Raw genomic sequence first — 13,751 nt, 5'->3', positions numbered from 1 at the left:
ACCTTCAGCTTTGCTGATATAAAAACTGCTATGTTTTTATTTACTTCTGATTTCTGTCTAACCAGCAACTTGTGTGTTTTGCTTAGGGCATGCTACACAGCTGAGTGATAGCTGGGCTTTATGTTTTCTTTTTTTTCCAATTAATTTTTATTCTAATTTTCAAAACCAAAATAATACAAAAAGAAAACAACACAAATCAATAACTAATACAATACTAAAAAAAAATACATATATATAAAAATATTGACTTCCGATTTGTCATAGTTCAGCTATAAATCTATAATATATAACAAACCTATCTCTTAATAGATTATAAAATCACCTTCCTCCAGCGGTTATCTTAGTTGGTTTCAAATCTCATTAACATCATATCATTTTAATATTCCACAAAAAGTCAAAGAGAAGTTTCCAATCCTTGAGATATATATCAATCAATTTTTTTCTAAATAAACATGCCATTTAATCCGGCTCATCAAATCTACTAAATCCAGTAATTTCAAAACACTATAATTCAACTATAAATCTATAATATGTAACAGACCTATCTCTTAATAGATTATAAAATCACCTTCCTCCAACAGTTATCTTAGTTGGTTTCAAATCTCATTAACATCATATCATTTTAATCTTCCACAAGAAGTCAAAGAGAAGTTTCCAATCCTTGAGATATATGTCAATCATTTTTTTTTTCTAAATAAACATGCCAATTAATCCAACTCATCAAATCTACTAAGTCCAGTGATTTTAAATCGCTCTTCTGTCATTATCCATATTGGGTCCATCTTCCATCTTCCATCTTTACGCACCCGAAAATCTTGCTGTCATAGTCATATAATAAAAGTCTGGTAGGAATTTCCTCCATCACAGATATTTTCTTGCCATCAAATCCAAACATATCACTGAAGTATTGTTGCAAAGCCGCATCTCTGTTCCTCTTTTCCACATGATACACTAGTACATCTCTTGAAGGTTTTTCCATTGACACAAGACAGGGATTAATTCTGTTAACTTTCTCCATTTCAAGTTCCATCAAATCCTTCCAGTCCAAGAATTTTTTTGAACCGATAATATCTTTATCTCCAATCTCTTCAATTCCTTCAGGGACAGCGCTGAATTCCAAACTGTAATATTTGTCTCCAGGATCCATCACAGCCAGGAAATCCAAATCTTTTTTCATGTCCATAATTAAGCCAGTCTCCTTAGTTTGAACCTTGCCTTTAATTTCTCTTTCATCTTTTTTTTGTTTTCCAGATCTATCTTTATTCTCCTTTCTCATAGAATCCTGAGTTTCTTTCAGCTCCTGTCTCATTTCGTAAAATTCAATTCTCCACGCTTGTCTATTATTTCTCAGTTCTTGTTTTATTGAGTTAATCCCATTCATTATTTTCTGAAACATGTCTAGAGATAAAGTCCCTTCTTGTACATCCATGGTCTTCTTAATAGTCATTCTTAAAGCCAAAGGAACAAAACTCCTTCAATTTTCAATGTCCCAAACAAAGAGCAGCTTATTTCTTTAACCAGTTACAAAGGAGTTAATTTTTCCAACAAACTAACGTCACACGCTAGACAGCCCTTATCTCTTATCTGCCTGAAAGTGTAAGAACAGCTTTAGTTCACAGCGTCGAAATAGCTAGTAGCAGAGAGAATGAGCAGATTCGTCAAAAAAAAAGTAGATCAGGAAAAATAATCCCAACCATAGATCAAAAAGATTTCTTATCTCCTTCAATCAGAAATCTCTCGCCCGTTGTAATCTTTAGAATGCCATTTTCCATGTCAGCTTTTTGCAATAAAAAAAAAAAAGATAAGCTATTTATATTTTCTTCCCCCCTAGCTCCGCGAACAAAAAAAGGAAAGTCTTACCTCACCTAGGTTATCTCAATTGCTGTTACTTTGACAAATCTCTTTAGCTGTATAGATAAGAAAATGATGAATGTAGACAGGAGGATGTTTGCCTGTTAATCCGTATAAAAAAAACCGGGTCACTTATCCAGCTGAGCTAGCATAAAAATCCTCGCTCTGTCTGAGCTGCTGGAAGACAGACAATTCTGACGAATTCCAGACTCCAACAATCAAAACAAAGCTAAAGTGGGAAATCTCACGTTTCTTCTTTAACTGGAAGAAATTATTCCCAGTCAGAAAAGAGCCTTCTGACTGGATTTAACCTGGATAAGTTTCATCCAAGGCGGGAGCCCGTCTCGGAGGCTGCACAGGCGTAGGGATCCTCCTGGGAAGTCGCTGGGCTTTATGTTTTCAAGAATGAATAAGCCATTGCTTCTTCATCCCAGAATCCTGCAAGCACCTAGCTAATAGTTAGATGTTAAAGCACTGCACCCTCCTGTAACAATGTGGTGCCCTCCCTTTCCAATTCCTATAATTTGTTTGAAATCTTAATTCTTTGGAAATACTGACCCACTATGTTATTATCTCAGACATGCATGTGTTCACACTTGTTTTGCCACTAGTGAAAAATTGGCCCTTTCCGTCTGTCAAATCTTTGTGTCTCTTCAAGTGCTATATATGACATGAAAATACGTCTGGATGCCTGAAATACATTTAGAAACACATAGCCCTGCTTTTTAATATATAGAACCTAAGCCACTTATCTGTTGGCATGAGGCCTAGTAGTTTTCCATCAAGTCTGAAAGTTTTGAAAGTAAAGAGGAGTTATGTCTTTGCCAGTCTGGGAACGGACAGTGAAGGCTGTTGTTATGGTAACCATCAAGATATAGACTGGGAAAGTTCTAACAGAGTCTGTGAGTTGTTGTTCTTCTTCATCAAGCCTCTGACCTTGCTTTTGAAGAGAAATGTGCTGTAGAGCTAGAGGGGGGGAAGGAAACTGCTGAAAAGCCTTAATGTCTTTGAATAAAGACTCTTAACATGCTCTAATGCTCTGAAGAAGTTTCTTGCTCAACTTAACTCCAACGTAATGTATGCTGTTTCACGCAACGACGCACACACGCCAACAGGGGTTATGGGCCCAGATCCACAGTGCATTACACGGAAGTAAGTTGCTGGTCTGAACGGCAGACGGAGTTCCAGAGAGGGCAGCTTGATTGATTGAACCAGACGGAGGTGAGCAACATGGCTGTAACCTGTCTGGGGGAGGCTTGCCGATGGAACGGCTTAATGAAAGGAATTATGGCAGCTGGAAGCCGAGGATGAGGGCTTTGCTGATAACAGAGGATTTATGGGACGTGATTGAAGAAAACCCCCCGGCGGTACCGACCGCGGCCTGGAAGCGTCGAGACCAGAGGGCGCAGGCGTTTATAATCTTGGCTCTATCGGATTCTCTACTGATGTGTGTGAGAGATGAGCCGTCGGCTAAACAGATGTGGGACGCGTTGCAGGATTTGTCCCAGGAATGGCAGCGGAGGCAGGAGGCGCAGAGAGCCCAGCCGGTGGAAGCTGTCAGAAGCAAGGAGGAGAAATGTGCCGAACCGGAGCAGGCTGCCGAAAGCAGACAGGAAAACAAGCGGGAGCAGCAGCGGCTGAAGTCTTGTTTTGCCTGTGGGGCTCGTGGGCATCTCCGTAAAGATTGTGCAATCAAGCGAAACTCCAGGGACAGAGGCTTGAAGCAGGGCAGTGTGAACTTTGTTTGTAAACAGAAGTCTAAAGACTTGGAACAAATTAACTTTATTGTCGACAGCGGAGCAAGTCATATATTAATTAAAGACAGATGTTTGTTTTACGTTTCAGAAGAAGTGAAAGACTTTGTTTTACTTGCTGATGGATCGTGTAAGAACGTTGAAGCCCGTGGTCTGGTGAAATTTGACAGACTTGGACTAATGTCAGACTGTTTGTTTGTTCCGGAATTGGCTCATAATATTTTATCAGTTAGAAAACTGGTGAGTTGTAATTATTCAATTTTGTTTCACAAATACCACTGTTTTGTAATGAGGGGAGATCAAGTGTGCATGCAGGGAAGCCTTAATGATTCACAGTTTAAAATGTCCATGGGTGTGAAGTGTGTTGATGCCTTGAGTTCAATGGGGCGGAAAGGGAATGACTGTCAGGGCTGTAAACAGACAGCCGTAAAAGGCATGCCGTCGGTATTCACTGCCCAGATGGAGGAAGTTCACAGAGAACTAGAAGAGCCAGCATCATTTCAAGCAATCAGGCTGATGCCTGAGGCAGAGCAGCACAAATGGCAGCAGGCCATGCAGGAAGAATTACAAGCCATGCAAAAGAATGGCACATGGACATTAGTAAAGTTACCCATGGGTAAAAAGGCCATAGGTTGCAGATGGGTGTTTAAGAAGAAGAAAGCAAGTTCCGGGGAAGTACAGAGGTACAGGGCACGTTTGGTTGCCAAGGGATTCACCCAGCAGCATGGGACAGATTATGATGCTGTTTTCGCCCCGGTTGTGAAACATGAGTCCATTCGTGTGTTGCTGAAGCTGGCAGCGATGCAGAACATGAGTGTAAATCACTACGATATAGGGACGGCATTCCTACATGGTGATTTAAGAGAGGAGATATATATGGAACTGCCTCCGGGTTCTGTGTCAAAGGAAGGGTTCGTGTGTAAACTGCATAAATCAATATATGGACTGCGGCAAAGTGCACGCTGCTGGAATGAGAAATTGGACAGAGTGTTGCATGGAATGGGATTCCAAAGATGCAAGGCAGATCCATGTGTGTATATAAAGAGACAGGGGATGAAAACCACGTTCTGTGCAGTTTACGTTGATGACATCATGTATTTTTATCATGAGCAGCAAGAGGAACAAGAATTTAATGAACAACTGGGCAGGCAGGTGGACACAAAGAATTTGGGGCCTGTCACACACTATTTAGGCACGGATATTGTGTGTGCAGAAGACGGAAGCATAACATTGAGTCAGGAAAGTAAAATAAATCAGATCATAGAAGAATGCAACATGACAGAATGCAATGTTGTGAAGACTCCAATGGTTGTGGCTTTCCAACAGAATGTGCAGGAGACGCCTTGTACAGATCCTGAGAAGTACAGGCGCATAATAGGGAAATTGCAATATTTGGTGAAGGTGTCTCGCCCAGACATATGTAATGCAGTCAGTATTTTAAGCCGGAAGGTAGAGCATCCTTCAGAGGCTGACTGGCAAGGGATTAAAAGGATAGTGCGTTATCTGAAAGGCACGAAGACAAAGAGTCTGGTTTTGTCAGGAGCAAAGACAGGAGGTCTTGAATGTTTTGTGGATGCAGATCATGCAGGGGAGCTGAGCAGTCGTAAGTCAACCTCTGGCATAGTTGTGATGTGGCACGGGTCATGCATTGACTGGAGCAGCAAGAAACAAAATGTGGTTGCAACATCAAGTGCAGAAGCCGAGTATGTGGCCCTATCACAGGCCTGTAATGAGCTACAATGGTTCGCAATGCTCATGCAGGAGATAGGCATTGATATGCAATTTCCGATTACTGTATATGAAGACAATCAGACCTGCATTAAGATAGCGACATCAGAAGTTCATACCAAGAGAACAAAACATATTAGTGTCAGATACTTTCACGTAAGGGATTGTGTGCAGCAGGGGTTTGTTAACCTAACATTTTGTGACACTAACAACATGGTGGCTGACATAATGACCAAGCCTTTGTGTGAGGAGAAATTTGGCAAACTGGTGACAAGGCTTGGAATGAACCAAAGTTTGAGTGAATAAAGTTGTGAACTGTACTGAGATGTAATTTTGAACTATACTGAACTGAAAATGTATGATGCAATGTACTGAAATGTATTGCAAGAGGTATTGTAGAAATGTATTACTGTATGAAGATGTATTGTTGAGATTTCTTTGAAATTGACAGACATGATGAGAAAAAGGGGGGCTTGTTGGCACGAGGCCTAGTAGTTTTCCATCAAGTCTGAAAGTTTTGAAAGTAAAGAGGAGTTATGTCTTTGCCAGTCTGGGAACGGACAGTGAAGGCCGTTGTTATGGTAACCATCAAGATGGGAAAGTTCTAACAGAGTCTGTGAGTTGTTGTTCTTCTTCATCAAGCCTCTGACCTGAGAGGCTGTCTTACTTTTGCTTTTGAAGAGAAATGTGCTGTAGAGCTAGAGGGGGGGAAGGAAACTGCTGAAAAGCCTTAATGTCTTTGAATAAAGACTCTTAACATGCTCTAATGCTCTGAAGAAGTTTCTTGCTTAACTTAACTCCAACGTAATGTATGCTGTTTCACGCAATGACGCACACACGCCAACATTATCCTCTTCTACATAGTTTGGTTATTTTTGAAACATGCTAAAACCTACAGTCTGACCTACATTTTATGGTTGTAGGTGCCATGGTTCAAGAATGAGGAGCTGCAGGAGGATGGTCAGCAGCCATTTTGGAAAATGGCTTCTGCAGATTTATGTCAACATGCACATGATGTCTACACAATTTTTCATCTGAAGCTATGGCATCTATGTTATTGAAATGTAAATTGCCATCAGCAACGGTTTTCCTATGGAGATATATTACTGGAATAAGACTACATCTTGTTGAATGCCCTGGCTATCTCTGTATTGAAATAGCTCCTATATTTCCCTGCCCCTCTCCTGAACAAAACTATTGGCCCTTTTGTGGATAGTCAGAACTGTGCAGGGGCAGCACTACAGTACACTGTTGGATGAGGGTAAGAACTACACATCCTTTTTCATGCATAGTACCTTGCCAGTATAGGGATATACATGTGGAAGTCTGCTTTTGCCCCAAACTAGATTGGGGTGTGCCATTTTGACCACTTGTTTGGTACTCAGAGACATATTATTCTTTTAAACCTTTGTACACTGCATTATAAATATTTGGTTCTTAATATTTAAGTTTGCGGGTTTTACTGTGAAGTCCCTCAACATTCTGGTGTATGGATTAGGAATGGGAATTTCCTGGACCATTATATATGTACTATTGGTATCAGCATGGATAGACTGAGACCCACTATAATGGTAATAATAATAATAATTAATTTGGTGCTGGTTGTGGGAATTTACTGATTTATGAGGTGGAGTTTTACATCTGTATAACACTTGGATTCTTTTGGGATATGAGATCTGCTGTGCCTGTCACAGAATCAATTTAGGGATACAAATTTATTTATTTATTTTATTTATTTATTAGGCTTATATCCCGCCCGACTAGCGATAGCTCTCTGGGCGGTGAACAGCAAAAAAGTACAATAAATACAGTAAGAAAAACAATACAGTGCAAAAATCCAATTAAGTTATAATAAGTTAAAAAGTACAGTTAAAATGCTTTGGGAAAGAGGAAGAGGATCCATTCTTACTCTCTCGCCTCTCGCACTGGGAGCCCTGCTGTCTGCGTTGTGCTGACATTGTTGGTCATACTGCTTTGGGGCTCCTAGATGGCCAGGTTGCTCCCCTTGCTGGAGTTGTCAGACCCTTGGTTGTCAGACCCTTGGCCACTTGTTGGCGCTTCTTTGAATCCTGACTGCCATTTTCTGTACAACATGATCCCAGCAATTGCAGCTGCTACCAGCAGGATGGCCCCCAGAACACACCCAATAATGAGTGCGATGTTGGATGCAGGCTCCTCCCAGGCCACATCCAGAGGCTCCTTTAGGCCGTCATGCTCCACATGACACTGATAAAGGTCCCTGTCCTTTGGGTTGATTTGGATGCCAACCAAGGCATGGTAAGTCCCGTCTGAGTTGGGGGCGACGAGGCCACGGAAGGTGCCCTCCTCCCAGACCTCTCCGTCCTTCCTCCAGTTAGCATCGATCTCCTTGGGGTAGAAGCCGTGGGCTCGGCAGACGAGGGTCTCCATGCCATCTGAGTGCGCCTGGTGCGTCACCTTCACCACTGGTGGCTCTGTCCTCTGCAGAACCTCCTTCCCGTAGTGCAGGTAACCCTCCAGCCACTCAATGCATTCCTCCTCCAGGGCCGCCTTCCAGTGCTGGGTAAAAGCCCTGTCTCTATCCCACAACCTCTTGGTCACTTGGGCCTCCGGCTGGGCCGCCGTCCAGGTGAGGGTCTCCTTGTCGAGGCTGATGAAGTCCCTCCCGTTGTAGCTGTGCTGGATATACCCTCCTTTGCGCCCTTCTGGGCCCACCTCACAGCCGTACATGCACTGCCAGGTGTGAATCCCTCTAGTCTGGTTGAAGTGATTCTGCAGAATTACCAAGTTCGCTCTGAACTCTGGCTCTTCATTTTGCAAGATCTGGGTCTGCCGCTTCCCATAATCGGCTCTCTCCTTCTCCATCTCCTTCATCCAAGAGACTGATGGCAGCACTTTTTTTGTGTTGCTGTCATAGCGACCAATGGACTGGTCATCCACATACCCCACAGCAGTGAACTGAGGAAGTCCCTGGTCAGGCTCTGATACAGTCGTTAAGAATACAAGAAAGGAGTGGGAGGAAGTGCCAGAACAGTCCCCCAGCAGGAAGGCAGCAGGCCCCAGCAGGAGCAAAACGGGCCATTGAAGCAGCCCCATCGGCTTCGGGGGATCCCCAAAACCTCACGTCGTTCTCGTTGCATACGAAGCCCTTACTGCGAAACGGAGGAAAACAGGATTTATTGGTCTGTACCTGACCATCTTTTTAAGAATTGATATAATACTAATATCTCTGGTTATAAAACTACTCATTATAACCATTGGATCTTTTCTGCTTTGAGTATGAGTATGGAATGGAATGAATGGTTGTTAACTTTTATAACAGATTATTTGCCGACAGAGCTACATAGTTAAATAATGCTCCTAGTTATAGCCTAAAGTATAATGGGAAACTAGAGATTTGACAATAATAGCAGTCTTTCATCTGGTATGGAAGATCTGTATAACTCACAGGCAAAGATGGTTGAAGGAATCTGGATTTCATAGATGGCTAGTTGTTTTATTACAGAGGGCTGACACATGTTTCATAACAGCATTTTATGATTATATCAATGCAGACTGAATAAATGTAGGTTGAACACAACTTGCCATCACACCCATGCTTACCATGCCATCACAGATCTACAGAAAGTGGGCTGAGTGGTGAATGATGCGGTACATGTGAGTTGGATTGTGTTGATTGACCCCTTATGAAATGCCAAGCCATTGAATTTACCTGGTGCAAACATTTTGCAGGTAGACTTTCACCTTGCATTTTTCTTTAACTTTGGAGAAGTATGGCTTCTCTCTTTCACTCAAATTACACAATATTAAGATATTCATCCTCTTGTTTGGCTCCAATAGGGTTTGCTCAGCTAAACATGCCATTGCTTCTGTGACTTGGGATTTATTATAGAACTAAATGTCATAAGTGAAAGGTTTGTGCATGTGAAAAACCAGACTGGTTAATTGGTGCACCAGGAGGTTAAGAGGTTAAGGACAACAGCACTGAAGACAGGAGAGGTACTGTGCTGCACATATTAACAATCTGTGTGTCACAGCTTTAGGTAAGTGTCAATAAATATGATGACAAGAGATTTTAAAAACAAGAACGGAGAGGAGTAAAATCAGGGGTTTTTATCCCCAGGGTCCAAGAATACCAGAAGACTAAGGAAATCAGTTGTGGTTACTGCATGCAGAAAAGTTGCCCAAATAAGCAATATATATAAAAATATAAATATATAAATAAATATTTATATATAAATAAAATAAAAAATAAAGACACTTTCTGGAAACTCTATGTGTTCCTAAACTTAGAATCAGAGAGATAGCCCTGTCTCTTTTTAAGAAAGGAAGACCTGATTTACAATAATGCAAGCTTTTGTGAGCAATGTCCTAGTTATCAGAAAAAAGTGTATGGATGAACTGAAGCATATACCTGGGAAATTTCAAGATCCCTGTCAATGATGTTTTTCTGTCCAGGGCCAGGTCATCCCTTTTCATGTTCAGCATAAAGTATTTGCATGGGCTTTATACAGATGTTATGCTGGTTGATCAAGGGATACAGAAGGTATAATCACTTTCTCCCATGTGTGAGTTCTGTTTATACAGAAGTAGGGATGTGTTAGAATTCCATCCAATTTGGATTTGGTGCTGAATTTTCCATTAATTTGCTTATTCTCTGTTGTTGGAGATAGAGATTTTTATGTAGTGATTTTCCGCAGCTATTTTTGAAAACAGATTTTTTTTTACAAAATCCTCCTCTAAAATATTGATATTAAGAATGACAATTTTACTGAAATTTCCTTTCAAACCTATTGATATTATCAATATTTTTGTGAGGGGGAAAAACCCAGATCGGTAAAAACGGGCTAGTGGACCATGAATGAACTCAAATAGATAGTGGCCTGTTAGCTTGACAGAATGCTTTTGAACCAGCACTGGCCAATGGATTCCATCCCTACAAGAAGAAACATCTGCACAGTTTTTTGTGTGATGAAGCATATATGAAAAGTCATGCCAATATCATGTCTGACTAGAGCTTGTAATGTACTGATAGGTTCTCCAGATACATAGTCAATATAGGTAGACATACATATAGAAAGGGACGTTTGGGAGGTATAGGTGAATCAGCAACATTTCCAGAGATATCTCTGGAGTTTTTTCATACTTCTCACATGTATAGTACCAGATCTGGAGGTGAACTTCGACATTTCAAAAACCATCTTTAACTAAATTGCAATATGGATTTACAGATGTTTTATTAATAGACCCTCGCACTGTTTCCTTCAAATTCATGATATCATCTAGCCACATATTTCCCCTTCATTGGAAGTAACCAGCAACGTAATCTCTGCCTCCTTTGCTTCAAATTCTTTTAGCCACATTAGGGCTATTGGCCAACTTCTTTTCTAAGCTTCTCTTGTATGAAGCTCTATCCAGATGCATCCGGGGAGAGAGAGAGAAAGAGAATCAAAGCAGACAGTGCAGTGATTGAGCCTTTTCACAGCTAGCTGTGAAATGGTGCTCTATTAACAAGAAAATTCTGCAATTCTTTCTCTGCATCCGGCTTCTTTGATGAGTCCAGCCAAGGATGGCCAGACAAACCTCCTGTGGCTGTCCCTACCATTTAGGATAGTAAAAAGTACAGACAGACACAGAAGTGCCAGGCAGTGGTGGGGAAGAAAAATAAATATAAACATTTAGTTGGCAATTTATGTAGTCTAGAGATGAATTTAATTTTTGCTGTGGTGTATGTAAATTTGAACCACTGCCTCACCTCACTGTGTCCACTCTTTATTTTTGCCTTAGGGACTTTTTAGTGTTTGAGATGTTTCTTTAATATCTAACATAGCATCTATCTAGAACAAGCATGTAATGTCCTGATGACCCTCTTTGTAGTAACATAACTTTATAAATAAAGGCCCTGGTCCAGAGAAATGCAAATTTTCAGTGAGCAAAAGGAGGTTTGTCTTTAATTTACCACAAATGTCCCCCTGCTGCCCCCACTGTCTTGCATTGCAGACTGATTTTAAAATTATGATAGTGTGTGTGTGTGTGTGTGTGTGTGTGAGAGAGAGAGAGAGAGAGAGAGAGAGAGAAAATGTTAAAATTGGTTTGTGATGCAGAGTAGGGTGGTGCTGTTTGAGGGAAAGCAAAGACAAAAGCAAAGTATCAATTCAATTGTAAGTGAATGTAAACTATGTTTAGGAGAACCATATGAGTATAGTCCTCTCAGAATTTAAAATGCAGGTGAAGGATTGCAAGACTCAAAGCTAGTCTGCTGGGAGGATACTTATTATGTTAATGCTCATATTTTTTATGTGGGAAGGGTGGATTTGTGAGATTCTCCATGGTGGACTGTACCATGCAATTCTTCTATAGACATAGTTTGGTTCCATGATTGACTCCTTATTTTATTTGATCATGTCTAGGTATGAAGTTTGGGTTGAGATGCTCAAGCTTTTTCCTCAGCAATCCAGGACATAAGATTTTTAAAAAAGGACATTTCAAGGCTTTAAAAGGCTGACAGTGTAGAATGTATATCAAATTCATATGTGCCTATGAATCCACCTATGTAGAGATTCACTTTTCATAAAGATAACAAAAATATTTGATGTTCTTCCATCATGTAATTAGGCTTATCTAGTGAATTTTCATCTGTAAATTAGTAATGATATAGTAAACACTGGGAGATATGTATGGATCTAGTTTGGACAAGCAGCCAACAATTCAGGTGCTTCTTTGGATTCTCTGCTTCTCAGTTGGCACTTGTTGGCAGCACCACCACAAGGCCTCACCTGCCAATTGTAGGGTCCAAGATGGTTGATACTGGGGAAAGTGCTCTTTTAGATACTTGGGTCCCAAGCCATTTAGGGCTTTATATGCTAGTGCTAACAACTTGAATTGGATCCAGTAGCTCACTGGCAGCCAGAGCAGAACTGGTGACACATGGTCCCATTGGGCTGCCCCACTTACCAGCCTAGCAGCCACATTCTCCATTAGCTGCAGGCTCTGGTCCGTCTTCACGGGCAGCTTTTTTCAGCGCATTACAGTAGTCCAAACAGGACATCACCAGAACATGGACATCTGAGGCCAAGCTATCCTGGTCCAGGAAGAGCCATAGCTGGTAAATCAGCCTCAGCTGTGCATAAGCACTCCTAGCCACAGATTCCAACAGAAGCTACAAGTTGGAATCCAGGAGTACTCCCACAATACAAACTTCTTCTTTCAGGGAAAACACAACCCCTCCCAGAACAGGCCATGTACTGATCCCTCCCTCTCAGGTCACGTGGTTCCTCCCAGCACCTCCCGTGTTGAGTGTTAACTTCTGAAGAGGGGGGCCTTTTCTATCCATGCAGGTTCCTCATACAATTTAAAACCTTAGAACTGTGATAATGCCTCTGCTGTCCTGGGTGGAGGATGGAGAGATGTGGGCATGGTATGGGTATATGCAGAAACTACTGACTTGTGTGTAGCTCAACTGTAGTTTAGTGCACAAAGGTGTGACTCTTTTGCTTCACTCACTTTTGCTTCTGCCTTAGCCACCACTAGCATAGGGCCTCCAGAATGTTGCCCATGAGGGAATGCAGCCCACAGGCTGAAAAGGTTCCCTATGCTCATGGTGGAGGAAGCAGGGATTAGCACAATCACCCCACCCCTGCCATCAACCATCCCTATTGGCCTCCATTAGTAGGATGGCCACCATCTGCAGCCTTCTCATAAGAACATAAGAAGAGCCTGCTGGATCAGGCCAGTGGCCCATCTAGTCCAGCATCCTGTTGTCACAGTGGCCAACCAGGTGCCTGGGGGAAGCCCACAAGCAGGACCCAAGTGCAAGAACACTCTCCCCTCCTGAGGCTTCCGGCAACTGGTTTTCAGAAGCATGCTGCCTCTGACTAGGGTGGCAGAGCACAGCCATCACGGCTAGTAGCCATTGATAGCCCTGTCCTCCATGAATTTGTCTCATCTTCTTTTAAAGCCATCCAAGCTGGTGGCCATTACTGCATCTTGTGGGAGCAAATTCCATAGTTTAACTATGCGCTGAGTAAAGAAGTACTTCCTTTTGTCTGTCCTGAATCTTCCCACCCCATCTCAAAGTTCATTTCAGCTCATTTAAGTTTTTAATGAATTAGTAATTAAAAGGAGGAAATTATATGAAATTTGAGTAACCTGTCATTTTTGATTATTCTAAATTATGCAGTTCATTAGCAAAACCTATTGCTTTCAAATGTCAGTACTTCAAGTGGTTTTTAAGAAGATGGACCATGCTTTTCAGCTGCCTTAACCAGATTAGCACTGGGGTGAAATATATATTCTGGCTCCTCCATGATTTATGAGTGAGAGAGCAGCAATATGCCATTTAGTGGGTTTTGGATGGATAGAGTAACATCTAATGACAATCTAGAGACACTTGAGAGCTTTCCTAAAACTCCCAAGTCTGTGCCAGATTTGCAGGAGCTG

The 13,751-nt window shown here is 41.6% G+C and overlaps 1 protein-coding gene across 1 annotated transcript; it reads right to left on the bottom strand.

The window, feature by feature from the left end:
- Positions 1–7,137: 7,137 nt before the first annotated feature.
- LOC133369799 (major histocompatibility complex class I-related gene protein-like) lies at positions 7,138–8,408 on the bottom strand. The gene has a single exon (XM_061595457.1). The coding sequence runs from the start codon at positions 8,406–8,408 to the stop codon at positions 7,317–7,319; it is 1,092 nt and encodes a 363-aa protein (XP_061451441.1). The 3' UTR covers positions 7,138–7,316.
- Positions 8,409–13,751: the final 5,343 nt, after the last annotated feature.

Source organism: Rhineura floridana, chromosome 1 (genome assembly GCF_030035675.1).
Source record: "Rhineura floridana isolate rRhiFlo1 chromosome 1, rRhiFlo1.hap2, whole genome shotgun sequence".
Taxonomy (NCBI): Eukaryota; Metazoa; Chordata; class Lepidosauria; order Squamata; family Rhineuridae; genus Rhineura; species Rhineura floridana.
Note: the sequence above shows the minus strand (reverse complement) of the source record. Positions and strands in the feature narration are given on the sequence as shown.

What these genes read in the sequence shown, in the direction of transcription:
- LOC133369799 (XM_061595457.1), bottom strand. Translation starts at nt 8,408, where the DNA reads ATGGGGCTGCTTCAATGGCCCGTTTTGCTCCTGCTGGGGCCTGCTGCC.